General features: G+C 43.7%; 1 protein-coding gene across 2 annotated transcripts in view; it reads left to right on the top strand.

Moving 5' to 3' along the window:
• FGF13 (fibroblast growth factor 13) overlaps positions 1-24,965 on the top strand; it is a 504,867-nt gene that overhangs the window by 422,560 nt on the left and 57,342 nt on the right. Inside the window, exons 1-3 of one of the 2 annotated variants that reach the window (XM_065900452.1) lie at positions 15,115-15,643; positions 17,550-17,660; positions 23,250-23,353. In XM_065900452.1, the coding sequence (XP_065756524.1) occupies positions 15,457-15,643; positions 17,550-17,660; positions 23,250-23,353 (402 nt within the window). In that variant the 5' untranslated portion in view covers positions 15,115-15,456. Of the gene's footprint in view, positions 1-15,114; positions 15,644-17,549; positions 17,661-23,249; positions 23,354-24,965 lie in introns of those variants that run through there. The other variant, XM_065900451.1, reaches the window with a different exon arrangement.

Raw genomic sequence — 24,965 nt, 5'->3', positions numbered from 1 at the left:
TTCTTTCCCTTTCACAAGGATCCAGTCATTCCCGGCTTATAGTTGGATGCCTGAACTATATAGTTCTTCTGTCTATGTGAAAACATGGCTACCTTCTAACATGCATTTGTAGGTGAACCTACTCTTATCAAAATAGACCCTTCCTGCATTTCAGTTTTCCAGATGCCTCCTTTATAAACAGAGAAAGGGACAGTTAGCTAATTCATTTAGCCAAGAAACAGTCATGTTATTGAGTCCCTACTCTTTGTAGCTGTGGGCATCCAGAAATGAGGGCTCAGTCCCTGCCGTGGGAGCTCACTGTTTGGTGGGCATGACAGACAAGTCGACGGAAAATGAACACTGTAAATGCCATAATAGCTATGGAGCAGAGAAGAAGAAACTGTCTTTACAGGGGGATTGTTGAGGAAGGTTTCCCAGGGGACATCACGCCTGAAATAAATCGTAAAGCATTTGCTAGTGAGAGGGAAGAGAATTTTCAAAGCTGTAGCACTTGGAGTGGCTGAAGGGCTGGAAGGGGTGTCTTGGGGAAGGGAAGTCCTTTGGTATGGCTGAAATACAATGCGGCTGAGAAAGGAAGGGTGCCAAGGAAGTCTGGGGCCTCATAATGGAAGGCTTGTCAGTGGAGAGCCGCCGAGAGTTGTTAACAGGGCATGCATGATCAGATTTGTCTGTTAACGTTGGAGCAGTGAGCAGAGAGGAGGCCATGGTGAAATTCAGGCGAGAAATAAAACTGGAATAGGTGAAAGTCTTAACAATAGGGATTTACAGAAGACAGTAAGAATACAGAACCTGCAGTACTTGGTTACTCCTTGGAAGTGAGGTGGGAAAGCAAAGGACACAGGATCATACCTAAGTTCCTGGCTTGATTGAGATGGTGGATGAATCCAGAAAGGAATAGGCTACGAGAAACACATGTAATAGCCACGTGGAAGAAGAGAGGAGGAAACAGTTTGGGGAGATGAGTTCAATTTCAGATTTGTTTAGTTCGAGGTCCTGAATGGCATTCGGGTAGAACTATCCATGTGTAGAGCTCAGAGGAGCTATCTGAGCTGATGAAAGTGTAGGGGAGGACAAAGGTTTCCTCAACCCTTTTGGGTTTCAGACCCAGCCTCAACCCTGGCTGGGTCTGAACAGCACACAAAGACAAATTAACAAGAGAAAAGCATACAAAATTACTTAGCGTCAGGTTAACGTGACATAAGAGTCTTCATAAGGAAATGCAGACCAGAAGGAACAATTAGACCTGAGTATTTTTATGCTAGTTTTGATGAAGAATGGGCAGTCATGTAGAAATATAATAGGCCAAGGAGTATGAGGTAAGTGTAGTAAACTGGGGGAAACTCAGCAAGGCCTTTGGAGATAATGATGCTCCTTTCCCCTGGGTACGAGAAGGGCACTTCTCACATGAGGGTTTTTTTTTTTTTTAGCGGTACGCGGACCTCTCGCTGTTGCGACCTCTCCCGCTGCGGAGCACAGGCTCCGGACGCGCAGGCTCAGCGGCCATGGCTCACGGGCCCAGCCGCTCCGCGGCATGTGGGATCTTCCCGGACCGGGGCACGAACCCGTGTCCCCTGCGTCGGCAGGCGGACTCTCAACCACTGCGCCACCAGGGAAGCCCATCACATGAGGGTTTTATGATGTGTGTCTGGGGAGAAGGGAGGATGGAAGGTGAGAGTGACTTTCCTGCTTTTGCTGTTTTCTCAGACTCCTTCAGCTTAACATTTTCAATGTGCCATATTTAGGGGCATGATGTCCTGAACTCCATCAAAAATGATGGATATTTCTGAAGTTGTTACAGTAGAAAAGGTAGTTATTTCCTACCCTATTCGTGAGACTGGGTTCCTATCATATATCAAGAGTCAGCTAGGTGTCATCTCCTTTTAGAGTCCTTCCCTGACTTTCCAATCTCAATTAGTTTCTTTGGTATTACTCTCGACTAGCATTCTGTTCTTTCGTTTTACGGCAGCAATCACAATTTATAACTACTTATTTATGTTTAAGAGTTCGCTCTTTGGCTCTTCATGGGACTCTCATGTCCATGTGAGCCCGATCCCATCTGCCTTGTTCACTGCTGTATACCTACAACTCAGCCCGGCACATAGTAAGTACTCCAAGAACACTCGTTGAGTGGACGAATGAAGAGTAAATACCTACAAAGAGGAGAATGAGGGAGAAATTACACAGCTTAAGACAGAATCCTAAGGAACTCAAATGGTCAGTAACAGGAGAAGGAGACTGAGAAGGAGTAGTGAAATATAGGTAGGAGGAAAACCAGGAGAACAGAGCCTCGAGAAGCCTATGGAAGAATGTCAAGAAGAGAATGGTCAATGGCATCCAATGCTGCCGAAGGGTTGTGTAAAGTAATGACTGAGAAGCAGTCATTGCAAGTAACAATAAGAAGGTTATTGATGATCTTAGTATAAGCAATTTTAGTGTTATGGTAGAAATGAAGTTTGAATCAGGACTTCTAGTCAATATGTTGAACTAAGGTCTTGCAGAAGCCCCTATCCTTCCATAAAAACATAGAAAGAGTGGATAAAACAGAAGCATGTCTTTGACAGTATGAAAGAAAATTCAAAATCTAAAAAGAAAACTTTCCAGGTGACAGAAACAAGGCAGCAATTCAAAGCCAAAGCAAAGTGCAACCGTTAAAGCTACATGGCCATCAAGAGTACTAGACTTGGATATATATCTTGGGGCTTAAGGTGAAGCCACAGCCCTGATGCAGAGCCTCGAGCTTCCTGCATAAAGCTAGGAGCCAGAAGTCCTGTCCAGCTCATGATAAATCAGGACTCAAGGCCTGGGGATGCAGAATATGGGTAGAGTGTGCATTCTGGGCCTAGAATGTAAGAAATCAAAGCCCCACGTCTTAATTGATACTAAAAAGCTGGGAAATTAAAATTTAAAAATGGACTTTGATCCAGTGAAACTCAGAGAGTACTGGCAGACTGGCAGAGAAAGAACACAGAATCGTAGAGATGGATAAGTCTGCCATGCAGGGTTCACATAGGACTTCTACAGAAAAGAACTCTCCGGCTGAAGGTGAGCCCACAGTCAAATTTACAGAGCAAGAAGGGAAATAAGACACCGCAGGGGTAGTCAGAAGTGACAATAAACAGGGTGATCTATATTCCAGAAAAGTTGTGTAATAAGGCAATATGAAAGAGACTTTAACATAAGCATCTTCAAAATGTTCCATAGGATAAAGGAAGGAATAGGAAACCATAAGGTATAAACAGCATGCTGTGAAAAAAATAGCAGACATATTAGAAAAGATGAAACAGACATTATAAAAAGTATATATGTGTATGTATGTATGTATACACATGCATGTATGTATATACATATATAATTTTTAATATGCTATATGTGAGTTATATTATGTATAATACAGTATTTGTGTGTGCATCAGTGGAATAAAAACAAAATCAAGCAATAGACTAAATCCAACTAGAGAGGGAATCGGTGAAGCACCCCGATTCTACAAAGTTAAAGAGATGGGACTAGGAAAGAGAAGAAAGAATGGAGGAGAGAATGACGTCTCACATACACCTAATAGAAGCTTCAGAAGAAGAATAGAGACCTAAGGGGAAGCAGTAGATGAAGAGTTGATGGCTAAATTTCCAGAATTGAAGCAAAACAATTGAACGATTGAAGGAGCATAAGAAGAGGAATGCAGTGAGTAGGAATATTTTTGATGTTTTAAATATATTCAAAGGTCAACCAAATACTAGTTGTCCCTCTCTAAAAGGGATATTGAAATCTATAGGGAGGAATCGCCAGGAATATATACACACAGACACACACATAATATATGATAAAATTAGAGTGAGTGGTGAATATGAAGAAGGGAAGTGGGTATTGTTGGTAAAGATGTGGGGTATTTGTTGCTGCGCGCAGGCTCTCTCTAGTTGCGGCGAGCAGGGGCTACTCTTCGTTGTGGTGCGCGGGCTTCTCTTGCTGCGGAGCACAGGCTCTAGGCGCGCAGGCTTCAGTAGTTGCAGCGCGCGGGCTCCAGAGTGCAGGCAGCCTCAGTAGTTGTGGCGCACGGGCTTAGTTGCTCCTAGGCATGTGGAATCTTCGCGGATGAACTCTCGAACCCGTGTCCCCTGCATTGGCAGGCGGATTCTTAACCACTGCACCACCAGGGAAGCCCTGCAGGGGACCTTTAAACTGAGGGATTCTCCAAAGCTGTTAGTTCCCTCGAAGCTACTTTGGCAGGCTGTTCTGTCATTTTAATATCACCACTAGAGGCGCTCTTTTGTAGTACAATATAATATTGCCTCCATAAATTCTGTTAGAATGAGCCACTGGCAGGGGGCAGGGGTCATGAGGACATTATTAGTAATCATTAACCCAGCACCGATGAGAGGAGCTGTCTTATTGGAAAGCACCGACCCAGGGATGGGATATGGGGAAGGACAATATTAATGAAGGAGAAGAATTAGGACAACCTGGATGCTAAAGTCTTATCTGCAAGAGCTGGGGCCTCATAAGGGCGGTGGGCATCTGGGCTGAGGTGCTGGCTTTACAGCATTGCCTGAAGCCTACACGGAGTGTACACACACACACACACACACACACACACGTACATACAGCATGTTGTCTTGGTTCTTCTTATAATGAAATAGGGCACTGTTGTTTCCCTTAACAATTCTGTTTAAGTATATTTTTTTCAGACCAAAGGATACCAATATTCTGATAGAGAAAGTAGGCACTGGTATTTTAGCGGCAGGAAAGAGGAATGAGTAAGTAGGAAGATTTTTTCATTTGTTTTAAATATATTCAAACACTAACCAAATCCTACTTGTCCCTCTCCAATAGGAATACTGAAATCTACATAGAGGAATTACTAGGATTACGTGGCTTGGACAGTCATTTCCCCCCCCATAATCTTTTTTTTTTTTTTTTTTTTTTTTTTTTTTTTTTTTGCGGTACGTGGGCCTCTCACTGTTGCGGCCTCTCCCGTTGCGGAGCACAGGCTCCGGACGCGCAGGCTCAGCAGCCATGGCTCATGGGCCCAGCCGCTCCGCGGCATGTGGGATCTTCCCAGACCGGGTCACGAACCTGTGTCCCGTGCATCGGCAGGCAGACTCTCAACCACTGCGCCACCAGGGAAGCCCTCCCCATAATCTTTCATTTGTTAGCTTAAAGTTTTATCATCATCATCATAAAATTATTTAATAACTGCCCACACGCAAATCTCTGGTTGTTAAGCTCACCCCAGTTATTGCAGGAGGAGAATGCATGACTCACTGTGGCATACATGCCAATTTAATTTTCATTTTGATTGGCATCTTTCCAAAAGGATTACTTCTACTAAACCCTCTGCTGATGGCAGTTGTAAATCGATAAACTACTGTACACTTGAACATCACCATTGACAATATTGTGCGGAACACGATCAGTGAGTGGGGAAGGGAAGACAGTTGGTTTACAAGCAAGAAATAAACAACTCACAAACGTGCATCAGAGCCTCCACCTAGCACAATCCCCAGAATGCTTCACGACCATACCTGTAATCAATATTTCACAGAAAAGTACACTCCTGGAGAATGGTTACAATAGGGGATCAACTTGTTGCCAAGTGATTCAAAGTGTAGGGGCGTCATAATCCAAGATTGTGTAAATCCTCTCACCTGAGGTGAAGTAACATAGCCTGGTAAGAACTCAGCACCAGGAGTCAGTTTAACCCAGGTTTGAAGTCTGGCTTTACCCGGTTTCATTCCCCGACTTCCTAGCTCTTTCTCATCCTCCAAAATCCATCTTTAGTGGGATGGTTTTGTGTGTGTGTGTGTGTGTGTGTGTGTGTGTGTGTGTGTGTGTGTGTGTTTTCTGAAGCTGACAACTTCTGCCCACAGTTAGCTGTGCCTCCTTTTGCATGCTCCCAGCACTTTGGACATTGGTACCACTCTTACTGTGCTTCATCACATTTGGTTTTAGTCATTTTATTTACTTCTCTTTCTCCTCCACTTGAGGCCAGGGACAGTCACTGGAGAGGCAGTAGAGCAGTTTTAAGAACACGGGATGTAAGTCAGAATGCATGGATTTGAATCCTCTACTTCTTACCTGAATGAACTCATTAACCTCTTTTTGCCTCAGCTTCTTCATCTGTAGAATGGGGATAAGCCCATAAGGTGGTTGTTAAGTATTAAGTGAGTCAATAAGGGTAAGGGACTTAGAAGAGTGCCAGGGATATAGTTAGTGCTCGATAAACCCATTGTAGCTATTCGTACCTTTGCGTCTTTCAAGGTACCTTCGCACCCCTTCAGGGTGTAGCTTGGTACATGGCAAATGGTTCTCAGTCGATTTTAAATGAATGAATGAACAATTTGGCCCAGGACAAATTCATTTAACTTCTCTTGCCTCAGATCCCTTCTCTAAAGTGAGGTTGTTAATTGAGCATCAAGGCCCCTGTTATGAAATCAGCTTCTCAAATTGCTTGAGGTCTTCAGTGGTTACAGGAGAAGTTAGTAAATAGTTTCAATCTGTTGATGATACTTTTAGCTGTTTGTCAGAAGGGAAAAGTTAGAGCAAATTCGTTAGAATGGATACTGGAGAAACCCGATTGCAAAAGAATAGTCACGGGCGTCAGAGCATGGAAGTGAATACATTGTGTGTAATATTTTTCTCTCTTTTGGCTGAACTCAAGCTTCCTGTAGCTGGAAGCAGATGGCACAAAAATGCTTACAGTGTGGAAAGCCAGTTTTCCCTGTATGAAAAGAACTGAGAGAATTGGGAGTAGCTTTAACTTCTTGTCTCCACTAAGTAGGGGTGAAGAAAGAGTCCGGGGAATGTCTTTTGGGTCTCATAGCATCCCCAAACCCCAGATTACCTGAGTCAGACCAGGCCCTGGTGTCAAAGTACTTACTCCCTGGACTGAGAAACCCAGAGTAGCATTAAGCAGTGATTTATAATCATTGAATTTTAGTGAGAAAGGTAGTGAAATTTTCTTTAAAAAAAAAAAAAGAAAAAAGCATAGCTGAGTTGAAAAGCATGCCATATTCCATCTTTTTCTGTTAACCAAGCCAAGAGATAGCCATATCCGAGCACCACTGTTTAGCGACCCAAATTCCAAACCCGGTGCCAAGAAGAAAAAGGGCTGGCCTTGTACACATAACATTGTATTGGCTGAGGATCTTTAGTTTAAATATGGGCACTGCCACCTACGTACAGGCCAGGAAACCATAGATATATCGCTTAGTCTCTCTAGACTGCCTTCTCCTCTTCTATAAAATGGCAATAATGACAACACCTACCTTACAGGTGTTGTAAGGTTTAAGTTGCTTATCCAATTATAACCACAGTATTTATCGAGTGTTATCACCATTTGAAACCCCAGTTTGGGCAAAAACAACAACAAAAACACAAAACCCAAACGGAAAAACAAATGAACAACAACTAAAGCAGGGTGGAGAGTTTAAAAATCCTCTAGGGCATCTGCACAGTTCTCAGGGGGATCATTGACCTGGCCTTTGACCCCTCCTTACAATCTGGAGGATACCATTTTCTCCAAATTCGGCAGGTTCTGCTGCCCAAATTCTGGCTGCTGTCTGAAAAGAGATGTGTTAAGACTTAATCCTGAAAGAGCACTGAAGTAGTTTCCCATACCTCTCTGCTCCTTTCAAAGATGGCAACTCTTGACAGGAAGTTGATGGAAACAGTGCCATTGGCAAATAGGAAATCAATCCAGAGTTCCTTATACTGCTTGTGAATCCTGCCCCCCTAATGCTGAGTAACAGTGAACATTAGATCATTTGTAAACACTGCATTCCCTTCCACACATCTTGAGTTTAGGTCACCTTCCTCCAGAAATCCTATTTCCTGAAACAGCTTAGATCCAGAAAAATGACTGTCTGCTTCTGCCTCAAATCCTCCATTCTTTTTTCCCCCTAGCTTTTCATTTAGATTACTTAGTTCACTGGGCAAGAAATGAACCCAGTGTTACAGATATTTTGCCTCTGAGTTTTGCACATTTCTCATCTGCCAGAAGTGTTTCATCATAGAAACACCTCATTTATGTTTGTTAGCCACCAGTCACCTCATAAAATAACAACTGTTCCTTCAAGATCTTCAAATATTATTGAATAAAACTAAATTGATCTCAGAGAAGCTGGTGCTTTTGCTGGCCCTGGATGCTCTGTCACCACTGGGGCAAACCATGTAGTAGAGAATAAATGTATTGTATGTACAAAGTATTACCCACACGTTAAACGAGAGAAACTTTAGAAAATGGGTGCGACTGCCTTGACCCACATGTTCCAAGTTCACCCAATATGATCTTCCAAAGGCAAAGGCACTAGTTATCTCCATGCCCCATCAGACAGGACCTTACGCTTTCTCAGTAATGGTGTTGCTACTCTTTTCCTCGTGACCCCTTCTTGGTTGCAGGTCATGGGTATGTGAATGTGTAGTTTTAATGACAGAATGAGAGCCTTGAGTCCACATATCCACCAAGGTAGATAAGGTTTCTGTTGTAGTCACAAAAGCTTCTATAGGAAAATCAGCAATCAGCTATGGTATTTGACAACCCTTGCTGAAAAGAATGTTTTCCTCGTACAAAACTTCAATCCCCACATCTTGAAGCTTAAGCTCATTTTCTTGTGATCCTTCCCCTCTCCGAATGATCAAGGGAGAAACTTCCACCCCAGCAATCCGATATTTTTCTCCAGGTTTTCTTTTTCTTTCTTTTTTTTTAAAACATCTTTATTGGAGTATAATTGCTTTACAATGGTGTGTTAGTCTCTGCTTTATAACACAGTGAATCAGCTATACATATACATATATCCCCATAGCTCCTCCCTCTTGCGTCTCCCTCCCACCCTCCCTATCCCACCCCTCTAGGTGGTCACAAAGCACCCAGCCGATCTCCCTGTGCTATGCGGCTGCTTCCCACTAGCTATCTATTTTACACTTGGTAGTGTATATATGTCCATGCCACTCTCTCACTTCGTCCCAGCTTACCCTTCCCCCTCCCCATATCCTCAAGTCCATTCTCTGGTAGGTCTGTGTCTTTATTCCCGTCTTACCCCTAGGTTCTTCATGACATTTTTTTTCTTAGATTCCATATATATGTGTTAGCATATGGTATTTGTTTTTCTCTTTCTGACTTACTTCACTCTGTATGACAGACTCTAGGTCCAGCCACCTCACTACAAATAACTCAATTTCGTTTCTTTTTATGGCTGAGTAATATTCCATTGTATATATGTGCCACTTCTTCTTTATCCATTCATCCAGTGATGGACACTTAGGTTGCTTCCATGTCCTGTCCAGGTTTTCTTGATTAAAGTGACCAAGCAGGTAATCGGGGACCTTGAACTCTTGATGCTGCAGCTGCTATGGCTAATTAAAATGGCAAGGAGCTGAATTCATAGATGCGGTTAATAGCATCAGGGTGCTTTATGGTTTTAATGTTCATGAATTATGACTGCACAATGAAATTTCCATATGGGTTATAGGATTTTTCCTCTTAAGGATCAGAATTAATTAGTGTGTTCCCAATTGATTTTATTTATTTATTTATCTATCTATTTATTTATTTATTTGATTTAAATATAAACCAGAGGTGGCTTCAGTACATTCTATAGCTTAAGTATTTAGAGAATGATCTCAGAAAGGGGACATAATGAAGACCAACCCCACTATTCTAGAGCAGTGCAAGCCTAGGGTTCCCTGGCTTTTCATTCCGAATGCAAATCAGGAGAGAGCCAATCAATTGCTAAAAAAATTGATTCTGGAGATCTTTGTTTCTGAAGCATAATACCCCTAAATGATCTGACTAGGAGAGACTCTTTGCCAGCTAATACATTTGTCAGGTTATGTTACAGAATACAGTAGTCATTCTTTCTGTCTCTAGAATTCCAGTGTGACATTGACGAGATTTCCTTAAATTTCATTTTTCTTCCTGGTTGGAGTTAAGTGGCCGGAGCCTTTGCTAATGGCGTTTCTCTAATCTCCTCATTTGTATTTCTATCCAGTCGTTTCTCTCAGCTTTTGGACATAATTAAATAGACGACAAAAGGTGGTACTTGCTGCCCGGTCTCTTCAATACCCCCTCTGCTGCCCTACTCAGTTACCAGCTGGATCCCAGTGCTGCTTGACCATGGTGCACTTGAACCTGCCCCCCTTCCCTCCCTTTGAGCTCATCATCAGTCCTTGACCTGGTAACTAGCTGGTCACTGAGATGTTTTGATGGACTGTCAGTGAAGTTGGAGAGCCAACTGGCAAGTGGCTCTGAGTGTGTTTATCTTCACTTCGTGGAGGAAGGGTGTTTGAAATCTTTTCAGAAAGACAGCCAGTTCCTTCCTGCTCAGAAAGTACTGAGGCTGCTCCTGATTAGGCTGTCTGAATTCTCTCGTTTTTACTCGTCACAGTCACATCTGTTTGGGTTTCTGCCTCTCTCCTGGAGATGCCTCTTGAGAGCAGGTCCCCCCAGCTTCTTTCCAGCTCCGCCAAGGCCTGCCAAAAGAGATTGGCAGACAACAATCAGCATTCTCTCCTCTGATAACTCACATAACTCTCCCTGAAAAGAATGCCAAAGCCTGCTTCTCAAGTGAAGCCGTGAAGAATGGAGCCGAAGAGACTCGTATTTTTCTTGGGGATCCCATGTGGAGTTTATATTCTGATGGGATGGGAAGAGAAAGGGCAGAGGGCAAGTATGAGGAGGGCAAGGTGAAGAGGTAGGAGGAACAGGCAGAAAAATCATAGGCTCCCAGGGCCCAAAAGACTTTCCAGAACATCTCATCCAGAGGTCTTCAAATGTTTTGTTTTTAGTAGTGGAATCTTTTTATTTTTATCTTTTTCATAAGAAATCACACAATGAGTCCCAATATATAAAAGAGAGGAAAGAAGTGCTATGGTTGAAACACGGGTGAGGGAACTTACATCTGTGTACTCTTAGGGCTCTGCAGGATATGATTTGAAAGCCATTCATCAAGTCTCAAGGATGATTTTAAAGATGGGAAAGCTTGGACTTCCCTGGTGGGCCAGTGGTTAAGACCCCATGCTCCCAATGCAGGGGGCGTTCGATCCCTGGTCAGGGACAAGATCCCACATGCCACAACTAAGAGCCTGCATGCTGCAACTAAGAGATCCCACATGCCGCAACTAAGATCTGGCCCAGCCAAATCAATAAATAAATATTTTTTAAAAATAAATAAAGGTGGGAAAGATGAAGCGCCAACAGGAGATACGACATGTCCAAGGTCACACAGCCAGTTAGTGGTAGAGACAGGATTCAAAGGTATGCCTCCTGTCTCCCAGGCTAGAACTCTTTGTGAGTTGACTTGGAGAAAGGAGCCAAGGATGCTTTCTTCCTGAATCTGATGGAGGAGAGAGCTTGGTGGTTAGGGCAGTGGGGAGCAAAGGTCTGGGAGGAGCTGCAGCGAGTAGGCCCACCTAGCATAGAAGAGTTGGGAGCCTTGGAGTTAAGCAGGGAGAATTGAAACTCTGGATCTGCAGGAGATCCAGGAAGTTCCCTAACAAGGGCGCAGGGGGAACTGGTAGCAACAGAGCAAGACAGGAGCAAAAGACACTTTGGAAGTGTCAAAGGAATGTTCTTTATTCATCCTCCCACTGAAATGTCATGCTGCTGGCCTGAGGTGGCAGTAAGACAGAAAGGAAAGGCAAAATATGCTTCTCTAGGGTGGCCTGCGAGTCTTTCTTTCATTATTGCCTTCCCAAGATGAATGGGGTTTTGGGACTTCCCTGGTGGTCCAGTGGTTAAGACTTTGCCTTCCAATACAGGGGGTGCAGGTTCAATCCCTGATCAGGGAGCTAGGATCCCACATGCCTCGCGGCCATAAAACAGAAGCAATATTGTAACAAATTCAATAAAGACTTTAAAAAATTGTCCACATCAAAAAAATCTTTTAGAAATAAAAAAGATGAATGGGGTTTTAGCACAGATCTGCTTTGAGGGTTTCAGAGTTATATTCACACTCTTCTCTGAGAGCACCTGAGAAATACACACGAGAGTTAGGAGAGGATGAAAATATCTGCTTCATTAGTGGTTAACGTGATTGTACAATACAGTTTGGACCCAAAGTCAAAATGGCTTTCATTCAGTCCCTCCCCGCCACCCCCTGCCCACCATGATCCCTCTCCAGTGATAGACCTCTGTGAGTTCTCTCACTGAAGGAGACAGGAGAACACATGGGGTCTGTAGGCAGACACACCACAGAGAGTTAGCTGCCCCTGTCTCCAGTCTCACCCATCACATGTCATTCGTTTTCCTGTCCATGGAGTTGAAAGAATAAAGGGGGGATATAAATAGGCAGAAGTACATTTTATGGGCTGACAGGGACATGGGACACAGAGTCTGGTTCCCCCATACCTCTCATTTTTCAAGAGACGTTAGAGCAAGAAAGATATCTATAAACACCCATAGAATCATTTGGTTATCAGCTTTGACCCAGTGGTTCCATGCTCATGGCATAGAGTTTAATTCTCTAATGTATTTAAAAAAATAAAAAAAGCCTGAGGTGGTGGGTAGGGGTTAGTGACAGAGCTGGCGTATTTACATGTTTGTGTTTGTGACTTTGTAATGACGTTCCCCCCCTCTTCATTATATATTCCTGAAGTCTTCTTCGTGCCTGTCTACCTCAAATACCCACCTGAAAATACCTTGTGAATGGCATTTGGACAAGCAAACAATGAGTGCTCTCCCGGTGGAGAAGCGGAGGAAAGAGCCTGGGAAAGCCCTCCTCATTTTCTCAGTACCATTCCCTCATTCTTCCCAAGTTCTCTCCCTTGCCTGAATCAGAACTCTGTCTTTCTTTAGCTTTGTCATGCCTGCTTTGGTTCAAGGTCCCAAGAGAGAAGCAAGAGGAAAGAAAGAAAAAAAAAAAAAAGGCCCTTGGAGTTGGTACTCAGCAGAAGGTAAAAACATGGCCAGTGAGGAGGAATCTCATAACTGTCCGTCCCACACCCCAGATATTTGGTCCTGGTCAGAGCTCCTTTTGACCCCTCTTTTGGTGAGATTATTTCCCTTCGTGGTACTTGGAATTCAAATCACATACACTCTGAGCCAGGGAACATCTTCCTACCCTTCAGAATCAGTATCGATCAGTCATTTGTCAATTATTTTCAATAAACTTTTATTGGGCATAAAGCATGTGACAGGAACTGTGCCAGGAGATGGGAATATAGTGGTGACCAAGCCCCAGTCCCAATTTTTAAGGTGTTCAGAGTTCTGTGGGAGCAGACCAGGGTTTTTCCCCTGTGAATTCAGGTCTGAAGATACTTCCGATGGGCTTGAGGTGCTAAAACTCTCCTACCTTGTCCTTCCTTTTCTTTTGGGAAAGTGCAAAGCACAAAGGAGCAGTAGACTAACCTGCAGGGGATTTCAGACCATTCGGCATCATTCTCCTGTATCTATCCATTTCGGTCCCTGCACTTTCACCCCCGCCCACTTTAGCAGACACATAATCGTGCTTCTGACAGGGCAAGAGACACTTCAAGGTTGGGGAAAGGTGGAAGGGAGGTGGCAGCAGCCTCCCCGGTGGAGCAATGAAATTTACAGAAGGTTCAAGTGATTCAACTCTGATGGGCTAAGGAGCCTGAAAGATTTCAGTTTCTTAGTTGAGGTTCAGGCAAAAGAGCTCAGGAAAGGACCAGAGTCTAGGCATTTGGTTTTGCATCTGTATCAACTCTGCAAAGATCTGCAAAGGGGTGGAGGTCCAGTAAACAGCATAGTGGTAGCTCCACGTTGGAGCAGACTTACTATTGGGGGGCTTCCTTTCTGGCATCAGAAATCAAGTTAACATAGTAAAACCATCATGTCTGTTTGAAGGGAGAGATGTGGACGGACTATTCTTTTTGTTACATTTGACCTCAAAATTCCTTCTTTCTTCTCCAGATTAAAATATAGAACAGAGAAGGGACAGAACTTGTGAACTGAGCGAAGTGAGCAACAAGCCAGACTTGATTCCTGAGTTGAAGGGAGGCAGGCTGCCTGAGCTTGAGGGGGTGGGGAAAGTTAGGGTATTGGAGACGCGCCAGAGCTTAAATAAAGAGGCTCAGCCCTGCATTTCCCAGATACTGCTTATGGTACACCACCCAAGCTCTTTGTTTGGATCCCAAAGCCGAACAGAATGATGAGGGGGCGCATTCTGTTTTGTGGAGAGGAAAAACGGGGTTCGGGCCGCACAGATTGGCCTGAAATGAAAAGTCAGCAAAAAGCACCGGGTGGCAGCGTGGCGTGCGGGCGCAGCTCTGCAGTGCCTTCTGCTGCTGCCGCCGCTGCTACTGCTGCTGCCGCGGCCGCGGGGGCTAAAGCAGTCTGCGAGCCCCGGCCTCCTTCCTCAATGGCTACAAGTGTCGCCATGCGAAAAACCTCAGCGAGTGTGTGTTTGGAGGGGAGTGGGTGTTGTGAGTCCGAGCCTGGGGCGGGGGCTCCAGCCCGGGCGTAACCTGGCCAGCTAAGAGTCACACACTAACGGAACATCCCACTCCGCCGCCCCCATCGCCAAGCAACCCCCGGCTCCTCCAACCCAACTGCCTCATCCCAGTGCCTCCTCCATCACGGTTTCCTCCCTAAGCTCCTTCGGGGAAGAGGAGGGGAGAAGGGTTTGGGAGATTGAGCCCCTACAGGTGTTAGCCCGAGCGGCCCGCCGGGGACTTGGGGGGTGGGGCGGGTGGGGGCGGCCCGCGGCAGGGAGCCAGCGGGCTGGGCTCCGGGAGGGAGGGGCCGCCGGGGGAGGGGGCCGCGGGAGGCCGTCGCGCTCTTCCGGAGGGTGCCTGCGGCGACGGAATTCCTATACTGAGTCTGTGCCGCGCCCAGAGCAGCAGCGGCGGTAGCGGCGGCAGCGGCGGCAGCGAAGATGCAAGGCCATTACCTGTTTGAGCCCCGTCGGAAAGCTGGCACAGGCCAACTTTTCCCGATCGGCAGGCCAAGAAGTTGCAAGGACTAGTCGGAGGCTCGGAGGGGCCAGGGCGAGGGCGCGCTCCCCCGCGCGCTTCCTCCATCCCCCCCTCCCTGCTGCCGCCCGCGCTCCCGGCCTCTCTCCCGCCCGCGCTCCCTCCCTCCGCCTGCCTCCCTCCTCCGGCCCCCGCCGCGCGGCACCGGGCGGTGGGTGCCGCCAAACTCCGACCCGAGCCACTTGGACTCGCACAGTGTCCTCGGGGCGCAGGGGCCGAGCGCACGCACTCGCGCAGCTCTGCCTCCGCCTGGCAGTCTCGTCCGCGATCCCGGCCCGGGGCTGTGGCGTCGGCTCGGACCCAGGCAGCCGGCAGCCCGCGCGGGATCCGGACCACCGCCGGAGGAGCTCGGCCGGCATGCTGAGCCCCCTCCTCGGCTGAAGCCCGAGCGCGGAGCAGCCCGGGCGAGCGCCGGCTCCGGAGACGAAGGCGGCGGAGGCGCGAGACCGAGCGGACGAGCGGCGGAGGAGCGGGGGGAGGAGGCGAACCCGGAGAGGGGCCCGGAAAGAAGTGGTGGTGGTGGGCGTCGTGGCCATGGCGGCGGCTATCGCCAGCTCGCTCATCCGGCAGAAGCGACAAGCCCGGGAGCGTGAGAAATCGAACGCCTGCAAGTGTGTCAGCAGCCCCAGCAAAGGCAAGACCAGCTGCGACAAGAACAAGTTAAACGTCTTTTCCCGGGTCAAACTCTTCGGCTCCAAGAAGAGGCGCAGAAGGAGACCAGGTTGGAAGGGGCTCTTGGCTGGCTTTTTCGCCCCCCCGTACTTTACGGGTGTGGAGGGGGCTGGGGGGCGTGGATGGAAGCGGAGGTGAGTTTGTCGGCGGCCCATCTAGTGCGGATGTGGCCACCTAGCTGGTGTGCGTGCGTGGGAAGCGATCGCTTTCTCGCCTCCTTCGTAACAGTAACAGGCTTGCTGCATTGCAACTGCCGTGGGACAGGCGCAGAGCCTGGGGGCATACCCTGCCCAGCGGGCGCGCAGTCAGCTTCAGGCAGGCCACATGTGTGCAAGCCCGTGGGCTCTGGGCAGGCGTGACCCAGACGTGGCTATCGCGTGAGTGGCGTGTAATTGCAGGCGCGGAGCTGGGCAGACCCCTGCCCACCCCCCACCCCAGGAAACCCGGGGAATCCCTCCCTTGCCTTCACCCCCGAAGCTCTGACCCTTCCCCTCCAGCTTCCACCCCCAAGGGCCGTGGGCTTCCGCTATCTAGGCATTCTGTTTCTTTGATCACTTTTAAGCTTATCGGGACAGACTTGTGGTGCAGCTTTGAAATATTTGCTGGAGAGAAGGGGGTGGATTCCTAGAACCTGTGGCAAAGAGCTTAGTGATCTGGTTGAGACTAGTCAAACTGTGGTTACTTGCTACTAAAATGCAGGATTCAAGAGAGTTTAAACTCAGAGCCAGATCGTGGGTCCTTTTGAGCCTGTTCAGTGAGAAGAGTAGCGCGGTATTCCGGTGCCAGGGGAAATTCACACAGCTAGAGGTGTTGGGTTGCGTCAAGGTAGACCTTCAGGCGTAGAGGCAGCTTATTTGGCTATTCTCAACCAAATGTATCCTTTAAGCTGTTTCCTTCCTTTTACTAGATAAATATCACAGAATTTCAGACTTATTCAACAATCTGTTATTTCGCTGTTTGTGTGTTCTACACATCCTGGAATAGAAATGCAGACACACATTTTCTGCTTGCTCGAAGTTTTTAAGGCATTAGCTGTAAATTAGGCTTGTTTTTAAACAGGTTTAAGCTGTGGTAAAGCATGATTATGTGGCCTGAATAATCACGTAAATATCATTTCAGTGCAGGTGTCTGTATTCAATAAAAGCAAATTTTGGATAACATGGCTGTTATTGATAAATGAGGCACTTCATTAATCTATGGTGATTCATTATTGAAAATCATTTTGAGAATATTTTGGATAATTATATTTGATACGAAATTTGAAAATAAATATGAACTAATTTTCTTTCCTCCCCACCAACAAAACCCCTGCTCTTTGCACCCATTTTCCCTAAGGATAATTAATACGATAGGGTATGATAATGGTTCTTTTATTCTCCCCTCCCCCTTTTTTTGTATCGCGGCTCAATTTTCTAAATAGAAGTCCTTTGATGGGGTTCCGGGTTATTTATGCGTTTTCAACCTTCTTAGAATGGAGGGAGTTCTTTATTCTAATTGTGGTATTTCTGAGGGAAATCATTGCTAGTGTGTTTTTGGTCCCTGCTTGGTAAACCACTCTAAATCATCTTAGTATTTCTCCTTTTCCTTCCACATAAGAAGTAGCACGTTGTTAAAAGGCAGAATATGCCATTTGCCAACCCATTTCGAATGCTCAGTGAGATAGAGTGCCACTCTGTAAGCCAAAGGACACGCTATCAGAAACTGTCTCTGCTGTCAGTAGCTTTAGGGCTTTACCAGTGTTACCAGGTAGAAATCAAATGTTTCTTCAGTTCGGAGGTTGGTTCTGAAGCTTGGAGTTTGTTGGTTTGTTTTCTTTCTTTCAGGGGACTCTTTAAAAGTGTCATCTGACCTTTTCCACTAAAATTTTTAAATAAAATTAGAGTTCTGAAATCTGAGTCTTTTCAACTATATATGTACAACTTATCAATTGATCCAAACCATCCTTCTCCTTGCAGAGCCTCAGCTTAAGGGTATAGTTACCAAACTATACAGCCGACAAGGTTACCACTTGCAGCTGCAGGCAGATGGAACCATTGATGGCACGAAAGATGAGGACAGCACTTACAGTAAGTGACTGCAAAATAAATAATAGTATATCCCAGCATGTTGTTGACACTGTGTTTTCTTTCTTTTTTTTTTAAATTAACAACCCTTGCTAAATCCCAAAGCAAATCCAAAATAGAGTCAACACTATATAATCCTGTTTCAGCAGGTTAACCTAAAGGAAGGGGAACATGAAAATATCTAGAATAGTGAACTGTAGCAAATAATGTTGACACCATTCTAAAGAACAATCCAAATGTCATCTCCATGGTAATCTGGATAGATTTATGGCTGTCCTTTGGATTTTATTACTTTTTTCCCACAGAAAATTTACTCACCCACACACTGATCCTGAAATAGCACGGTTATCTCTACTCTTAAGAACCGGTCTCATCCCAAGAGAGAGGAGAGGTTTCATGTCAGGAGAATTCATCATTACAAGCTTTCACTTCTGCTCCCCCCACCTCCACAGACACTGATAACTCTCAGACTAATTGGGATTTTAACACTGAGATACCTCCACAGGTGGGTAAAGACATTTCTTTGAGTGCTTTATTTTTAACCGTGGTCTTAGGACCGAATTGGAGAGTCTCCATCACGGTGAACCTAAAAGAGAAACACATCAAAAAGAAAGTCAATTTTATTTCCAATTACTGAAGGATAGTGATTCCAAGATATTATATAACCTTTTGTTACATATGCTTTATTTATTTGGAGTCATCAAAACATAAACTCACAAATAGTAACGCCCTCTTCAATGGTAATAATTGGTGGGGTTTTGCAATTAGCAGGTTGCTGCAGACCTATTCAGTGTTCCATGAGGCTAAACCACCTAGCTCTCACCACTCCTTCCCAATTTTCCCTAATTTATATTGCATTTCCCTCAGGCTTTGTTATTTTCCCAGAAATAGTCCCATTGCCAAGGAAAGCCCATCTGAATGCTAACAAGTCCTCTGCAGCATTTTCAGAGATGTGGGGCTAGAGACGACAAAGCCATAGACAAGGGTTCCAATGTTGAGTGTTAAAAGAGTTTTCACATCCTTTAAGAAACCTTCCTGGGCTGGTGGGCTGATTGACGGCCAATGCAAGACCTCAAGAGGAAGTCACCTTTAATTACCCTTAAAGAAAGCTCTGTTGGTACCTAGGGTGAACAAGTTCCATACTTAAATGGTTTACTCGTTTTTTTGCACTGTTTTGCAAAATGCAGTGTTACTGTTGTGATCCTGAAGTTCTGCGATGAGTATGCTAGATGTTCTTTCATGCATACATTCTTCTATTCGAAAAAAATGAGTCAAGGGTAACTAGAAGGTTTTACTGCACTCCTATAACAGACATGAGTCCATTATGACCAGTAATAAAACATTCCCATAAATTGTATGTTTAAATAGGTGTTTGGGAAAGAAATTAGGGGATGTAAGCTGCTCCGTTTTCCAAAGGGCCTCAGCAAAACAGATTCATTGGGCGTTATTGGAAGGAAGTTCACGATCAGCTGCGAATGAACCCCACCCGGTCAGGTTTTCCCCCATCTACTTTTAACTTTTTTTGCAGATGGAAATCAGTGAAAAACTTATTTTTGGTCCAGTGTTCACATGCGTTTCCTGAAAAGGGAAAAAAAAAACCCAGACAATTCATTTGTTTATAAACAGCAATATGGCATACGCATCAAGATCACACTGTATATGTAGTCATTTTAGGATGTCACACACACGTAGATATATACACACAGACGCACACACATATGTATGTAAATCAAGGTTCCATTTCTTAACTATGGAATCAGGTAGTAGGTTTTACTTTTCAATTCTTGCATATGCATAGCTTGTGCCTTTTGGTTGTCCTATAACTGACTGATATGCATGGCATTTCTGTATACTAATGATATTGTCAGGCCTTTAAAGAGACAGAATCTGTGTTTAGGCACAATGAAATAATGAGAGGTGCGTCAGCTGATGGTATTACCATCACATGAAGCATACAAATGAAAAGTATCTCAAAATAAATAGCAGGTCTGTGGGGCTTCACTCTACCCATGCTGCCAAGTATAACTAGGGGCCAGAGAGCTAGCTTTTCTTCCCACTTAAGTACATTGTAGGGTGTAAGTCATCATGAAACAAGAATGTTTAATGGTTAAAGTGATCATTAAAATGATCATCATTGAAATGGAAGTTTAGCCGTGCAGATGGCTTCTTTTTTTTCCCCTAAGCCAAGCAGTTTTCTTGGCATTCATTATTTAATTAATTATTTTAAATGAGTGGAACAAAAATACAAGTTTTTTTTCCCCAACTATCACTTTTTCATTTTAATACTGTTTCCTTAATATGCATTCCTGGTATTATGTTTATATTTTTATTAATTTTTAGGATTTTTCATTTTTTTCTTAATTCAACGTGGTTGATTTTATGATATTTTAATTCTGACACGGTAAGCCAGATCATGGTAAAACAAATCAGTTCACGTTTACCCAGATACATCTGTTTCTAAAAACATACGTTTGATGTTATGCATTCAAGCTGACCTTAGGTAGCTTTAGTACAATGATAAATGTTAGTCCAATAAACTCTCATCATGAGCAAGTCAACCATTGTAAAATATCTACTGCCCCCTGAAAAGGAAAAGATGATAGACATTTCAAGGGAGTGGTTTTATTATACCTGCTATGGGTTCAATGAGGGCGATGTTAGAATAGGCAGCTTTCCTTTCAAAACTCCAGTAGTGTTACCAGTTCAATGGGTCAACTCTTTCCAGTCTACATTAATATATACTTTTTAAATTACTCCCTTTGAGAAATTGATCTTAACCCAACTGATAAAAAAGGATGGCCTCGCTTTCGTATTCGGCAAACACTGAGTGCCAACTGTGTGCACATCTCTGAGAAAAATGGTCCCTTCGAGGTAGAAGGAGTTTGTTTTTACGTAGACACAATAGAAAACAAGAAACGAAGGCCCTTTTATTTATTAAAATCTTCAAAATTTTGGCAGAAATGGAAAAAGATATTAGGTGTTTAGTGAATGTGTTTTAGATACACAAATAAAATCAAGTGTTTTCATGTTCAGCATATTTTCATCCTAATCAAAATAATACCTTAAGTCCATGAAGTACTCCAGATTTAGAGAAGCAAAGGCATATTGGAGAATATTGAACCTGTGCAAGCTCACCCTTGATGTAATTTCTTTGCATTTTTATCTGGAAATACTGTCCCTTTAGACAGACTTGAAACAAACCTGTTTTATGATCTATCTTGAATGTCAAAAGAAAAAAGATTGGACTGGTATCACCCGTCACTCTCCACTTTTGCTGCTCTCTTCAATTTTTTATTTTAGAGTGGTATTTTTTGTTTCTGAATCAGGCTTCACAGAAATTTATGGTACGTAGTGAAAAATCCATGGCCACTATAGAGTTCATACCATTATTCAGGAATACATAATGCCGGGCATGGGTTACTGATGTTCTTTGCTTCTCTTCCTCCTACTGCTATCTGATGTTTGGGACTTAAGCATTTTATTGCCCATTAAAACCCACCTCAGAGAGGAGTTAGGGCACACGGTGAAAATCAAATATTTCTCTCTCTCTTTCTCTGTTTTTTGCTCGTTACCACCTGCATTCAGAGAACTAAGAAGGTTCAGAATATTGTAAAAATTGAAGTTCTAGAAACAATTCTGAGCGCCCTTTATTACCTGTCATCTATCATCTATTATCATCTATTAGTTTGACTAAACTAGGATTCAGACATACACTGGTGTTCTAGTTGTCTAGTGGTATGGCTTTTAAGCCAAACCCATATGGAGGTTTTTGTTTGGTTTCATTTGGTTTTTTAGATATCAGAATTTAAAACTATGAGCTTTTATATAATGGGATTGTGATCGATTACATTCCCAAAATGTAATATTATCATGGTTTCACCATACAGATTGCTAGCAGTCCACAAATGTGTGTTGAGCACCTGCCGTGAGCAAGATACCATCAACAGAAAGAGATAGAACGTATACGTGACATGCTCAATGAGATCAGACTTCATTCCTGGGCACTGCATGGTCAAATATAGCATTAGATCCTGGCTCGCAATCTGTGCAATTACTTTCCTTCACCTCACATAACAGAAGGGCACAGCTTCAAATATGATGAGTATTGAATGAAATGCCATCAGTGGCATGTGGTAGGAGCACTTGTATTTTGAACCGTACAATGTCCTAGCTCCTCTCTGGTGACACGCTGACTTTAAGGGAAAGGTACATTGTAGGCTCGCCAAGGAATATTGAGTTCTTCATTAATATTTCTCAACTCTGTAACCCCACCTACTGTAGTAGAACATACATACACCAAGATAAGAGATCTGAGAGAAACTATTCTTACCCACGGGGTGACTGCTTTACGTTCTCGTTCACAGGAATGATAGCAGACCAATTTATCATCCTATCATACCAAGGCAAAAATCGTCAACATTGGTCTAGGACTCTTGAGAGAAAGGTGCACAGGCTATTTTCAAAAGATGTGTGTGGCAAGCACTACGTTTTAAAAATGTACTGTTTTATTTTTATTCCTGGTGTAGGAGGGAGTAGACAGCTGGTAGGGGGAAGACGCCCACTGGTTTCATCCAGTGAGTGGTGTGTGATTGTGAGGAGAGCCGGGGTGTAAGTTTCACGCAATCAAACCTTCAAATGGAGAAATGAAGGCCTCCTGGGCACCAGCCAGCTGCCCACTTACAACTATTTAGGAAAAAAAAAAAATGAAATAAATAAACCTCTCAAGTTCATTGTTTTTATTCCTATAACCTTTGCTCCCAGAGACTAAAAGACAACCTATCTCAACCCAATCTTAGAAAATGTTCTTTAAGAAATACTACTGTGGGAACGTAAGACTCCTTTTTTTTCAAGGCCTGGAACTCTTTTTTTCTGCTTGCGTCGGAAATAATACAGATAATTTAGGTGAAGGAGTTGGACTAGTGTCTTTTCTAAGATTCTAGGAATCTCTCCCCAGCTGATAGATCATATCTGTGTCTGAATTTCAGCAGTTGTCTAAGGGAGTAGTTTAAAACCTTGGCTGGTTGAAAATAAAGCTATTTAATATGTAGACCAATTTCTGGAACTGGATCTTTACAGAAGCATCAAGATTTCCCACCTCCAACACTATACAAACCATGGAATTGTCTTCCATTTTCTCCGCGGTGTTTAAAAATATGTAGCTATAGTCCCCATTATATGACTGCAACCATGAATCAAGAATACTGAAAGGGGGCTTCCCTGGTGGCGCAGTGGTCGAGAGTCCGCCTGCCGATGCGGGGGACATGGGTTCGTGTCCCGGTCCGGGAAGATCCCACATGCCGCGGAGCGGCTGGGCCCGTGAGCCATGGCCGCTGAGCCTGTGCGTCCAGAGCCTGTGCTCCGCAACGGGAGAGGCCACAACAGTGAGAGGCCCGCGTACCGCAAAAAAAAAAAAAAAAAAATACTGAAAGGTAGAAGAGGCCCTATCTATCTGGAGTTATATATTTATATATATATATGAATATTCCTACCAAGCACACATTACTTTTGGAAGACCAGACAGTCCTGCTGGAAACATTGAAAAGCTATGGAATTCGAAATCATAACCTTGTTTTCAATTCTTTTTGGTTGCAGCTCTGTTTAACCTCATCCCTGTGGGTCTTCGAGTGGTGGCTATTCAAGGAGTTCAGACCAAGCTGTATTTGGCAATGAACAGCGAGGGATACCTGTACACCTCGGTAAGCCTTTCACTGTGTTCATGTTTTGATTTTTCTAGTTTTCACCTGATATGAAGTGAAATAGGCTGCATATGTGTTATCATTGCAGATTTGAGTGATTTGAGGAAGAGTGGTCTGGATGGAAATATCTTTGAAAAGACATTAATTTCCAGTGAAAATTATATCTATTACTAATTAATCATTTGAAGCTAACAGTTTGGGTATAAAATTCAAAGATTCACTACACATTTTTGCATACATTGGCATGTGGGTTGTTATTTTGCGTAGCATATGATATAATGGTCTGTCTTGCTGTGGTGCTTTGCAGCTGTGGGAAGCAAAGCCATTTCTATAACTCAGTTCAACATATATTTATCCATGTTTACTCCTAAAGAAATTAATGAAACCTCATCCTCAAATCACCTCTAGGACATAAAGAACAGTTTTAGAAGTGTTTCTGTATCTTATCTTCAGTTCAGTTAGGTCACATTTGCTGTCTCTACTTTAAATTCTGTTTTTCCATCAAGCACAGTTCAATCTCCTTACAAATTCCTGCTTGCCTTTTCTTAAAAGTTTATAATGTACAGAGTACAAAATGAAACTTTTTCCAAGAAATTTATAAACCATGTAGACAACAGTTCAGCTAGGAACCTGGGGCCACATTAAACTTTTAAAATTTTTACACTTAAACATAGGCAGAAATGGTACAGTACCAGGGTTAGGATTTTATTCTTAGCAGTAGATCTAGATGCAGAGTACAGGAGACCACTTAATATATGAATATTTTTTAATCTTTGTTTTTGAACTTCATATATTCTAAGAAAAGGATAAGATGTTAAAAATGGAGAAGATTGCTTCTCAAACTTCCTTCTAGATAGCCTTGAAGTAGGCTATTACCATGACTAGAGAAATCTGTTCCTCAAACTGCAAAAGTGGTTACCTTTAAACACCCTTGCCCTGGCCTGTTCCTTAAATTTATTTCAAAGCCAGGTATGTAGAAAGACTCTCAGACCTGGTGAAACCATGTCATAACTCTGTTTTTCAGAGACCAAGATGGGAAAGAGGGACGGGAGAAGAGTGAGACCAAAGGGCCTATTCATTTGGTAAACCTGGGTAGTGCATTTCAGATTCCACAATAAAAGATTGGAAGCGTAATCTTCAAATCCTGATCACGATCAGCATTCCTATCAGGCCATTTCAACTGTCTTGTTGTTTAATAAATGCAGGGGTTTTATTCTTTTTACAAATGCAAGATTTGAGTTTATTGCAAACTTCATGACATCTGTCACTTTATTAATACATGGCCATTATTATAAACAATAGGAAAGGGGATTTGTCTTTCAGATTTGTGCATTAAGATAATTTAGTAACAAAGGATTTTAATTAACCTCATTTAGATCAACAGACTACCTCATCAGGACCAGATGCAAAGGTAGGTTTTTCATAAAATAAATGACTGCTTTCTGCAACTACTATGCAGGTATGGGAAGGAAATGGAATATACAGGGCATACTTTTGAGAAGGTAATACCAGATGGTGTAGGAAATCATTACTGGTAAAGCATCCAGAATTTCACTGAGCCTGTGCGGTCACCATTGCGGTGCCCTGATGAGAAAGGTTGATTTTTTTAAAA

This window comes from Phocoena phocoena, chromosome X (assembly GCF_963924675.1).
Source record: "Phocoena phocoena chromosome X, mPhoPho1.1, whole genome shotgun sequence".
Lineage (NCBI taxonomy): Eukaryota > Metazoa > Chordata > Mammalia > Artiodactyla > Phocoenidae > Phocoena > Phocoena phocoena.
The sequence above is the reverse complement of the archived record's forward strand: the minus strand, read 5'-3'. Positions and strand labels throughout refer to the sequence as shown.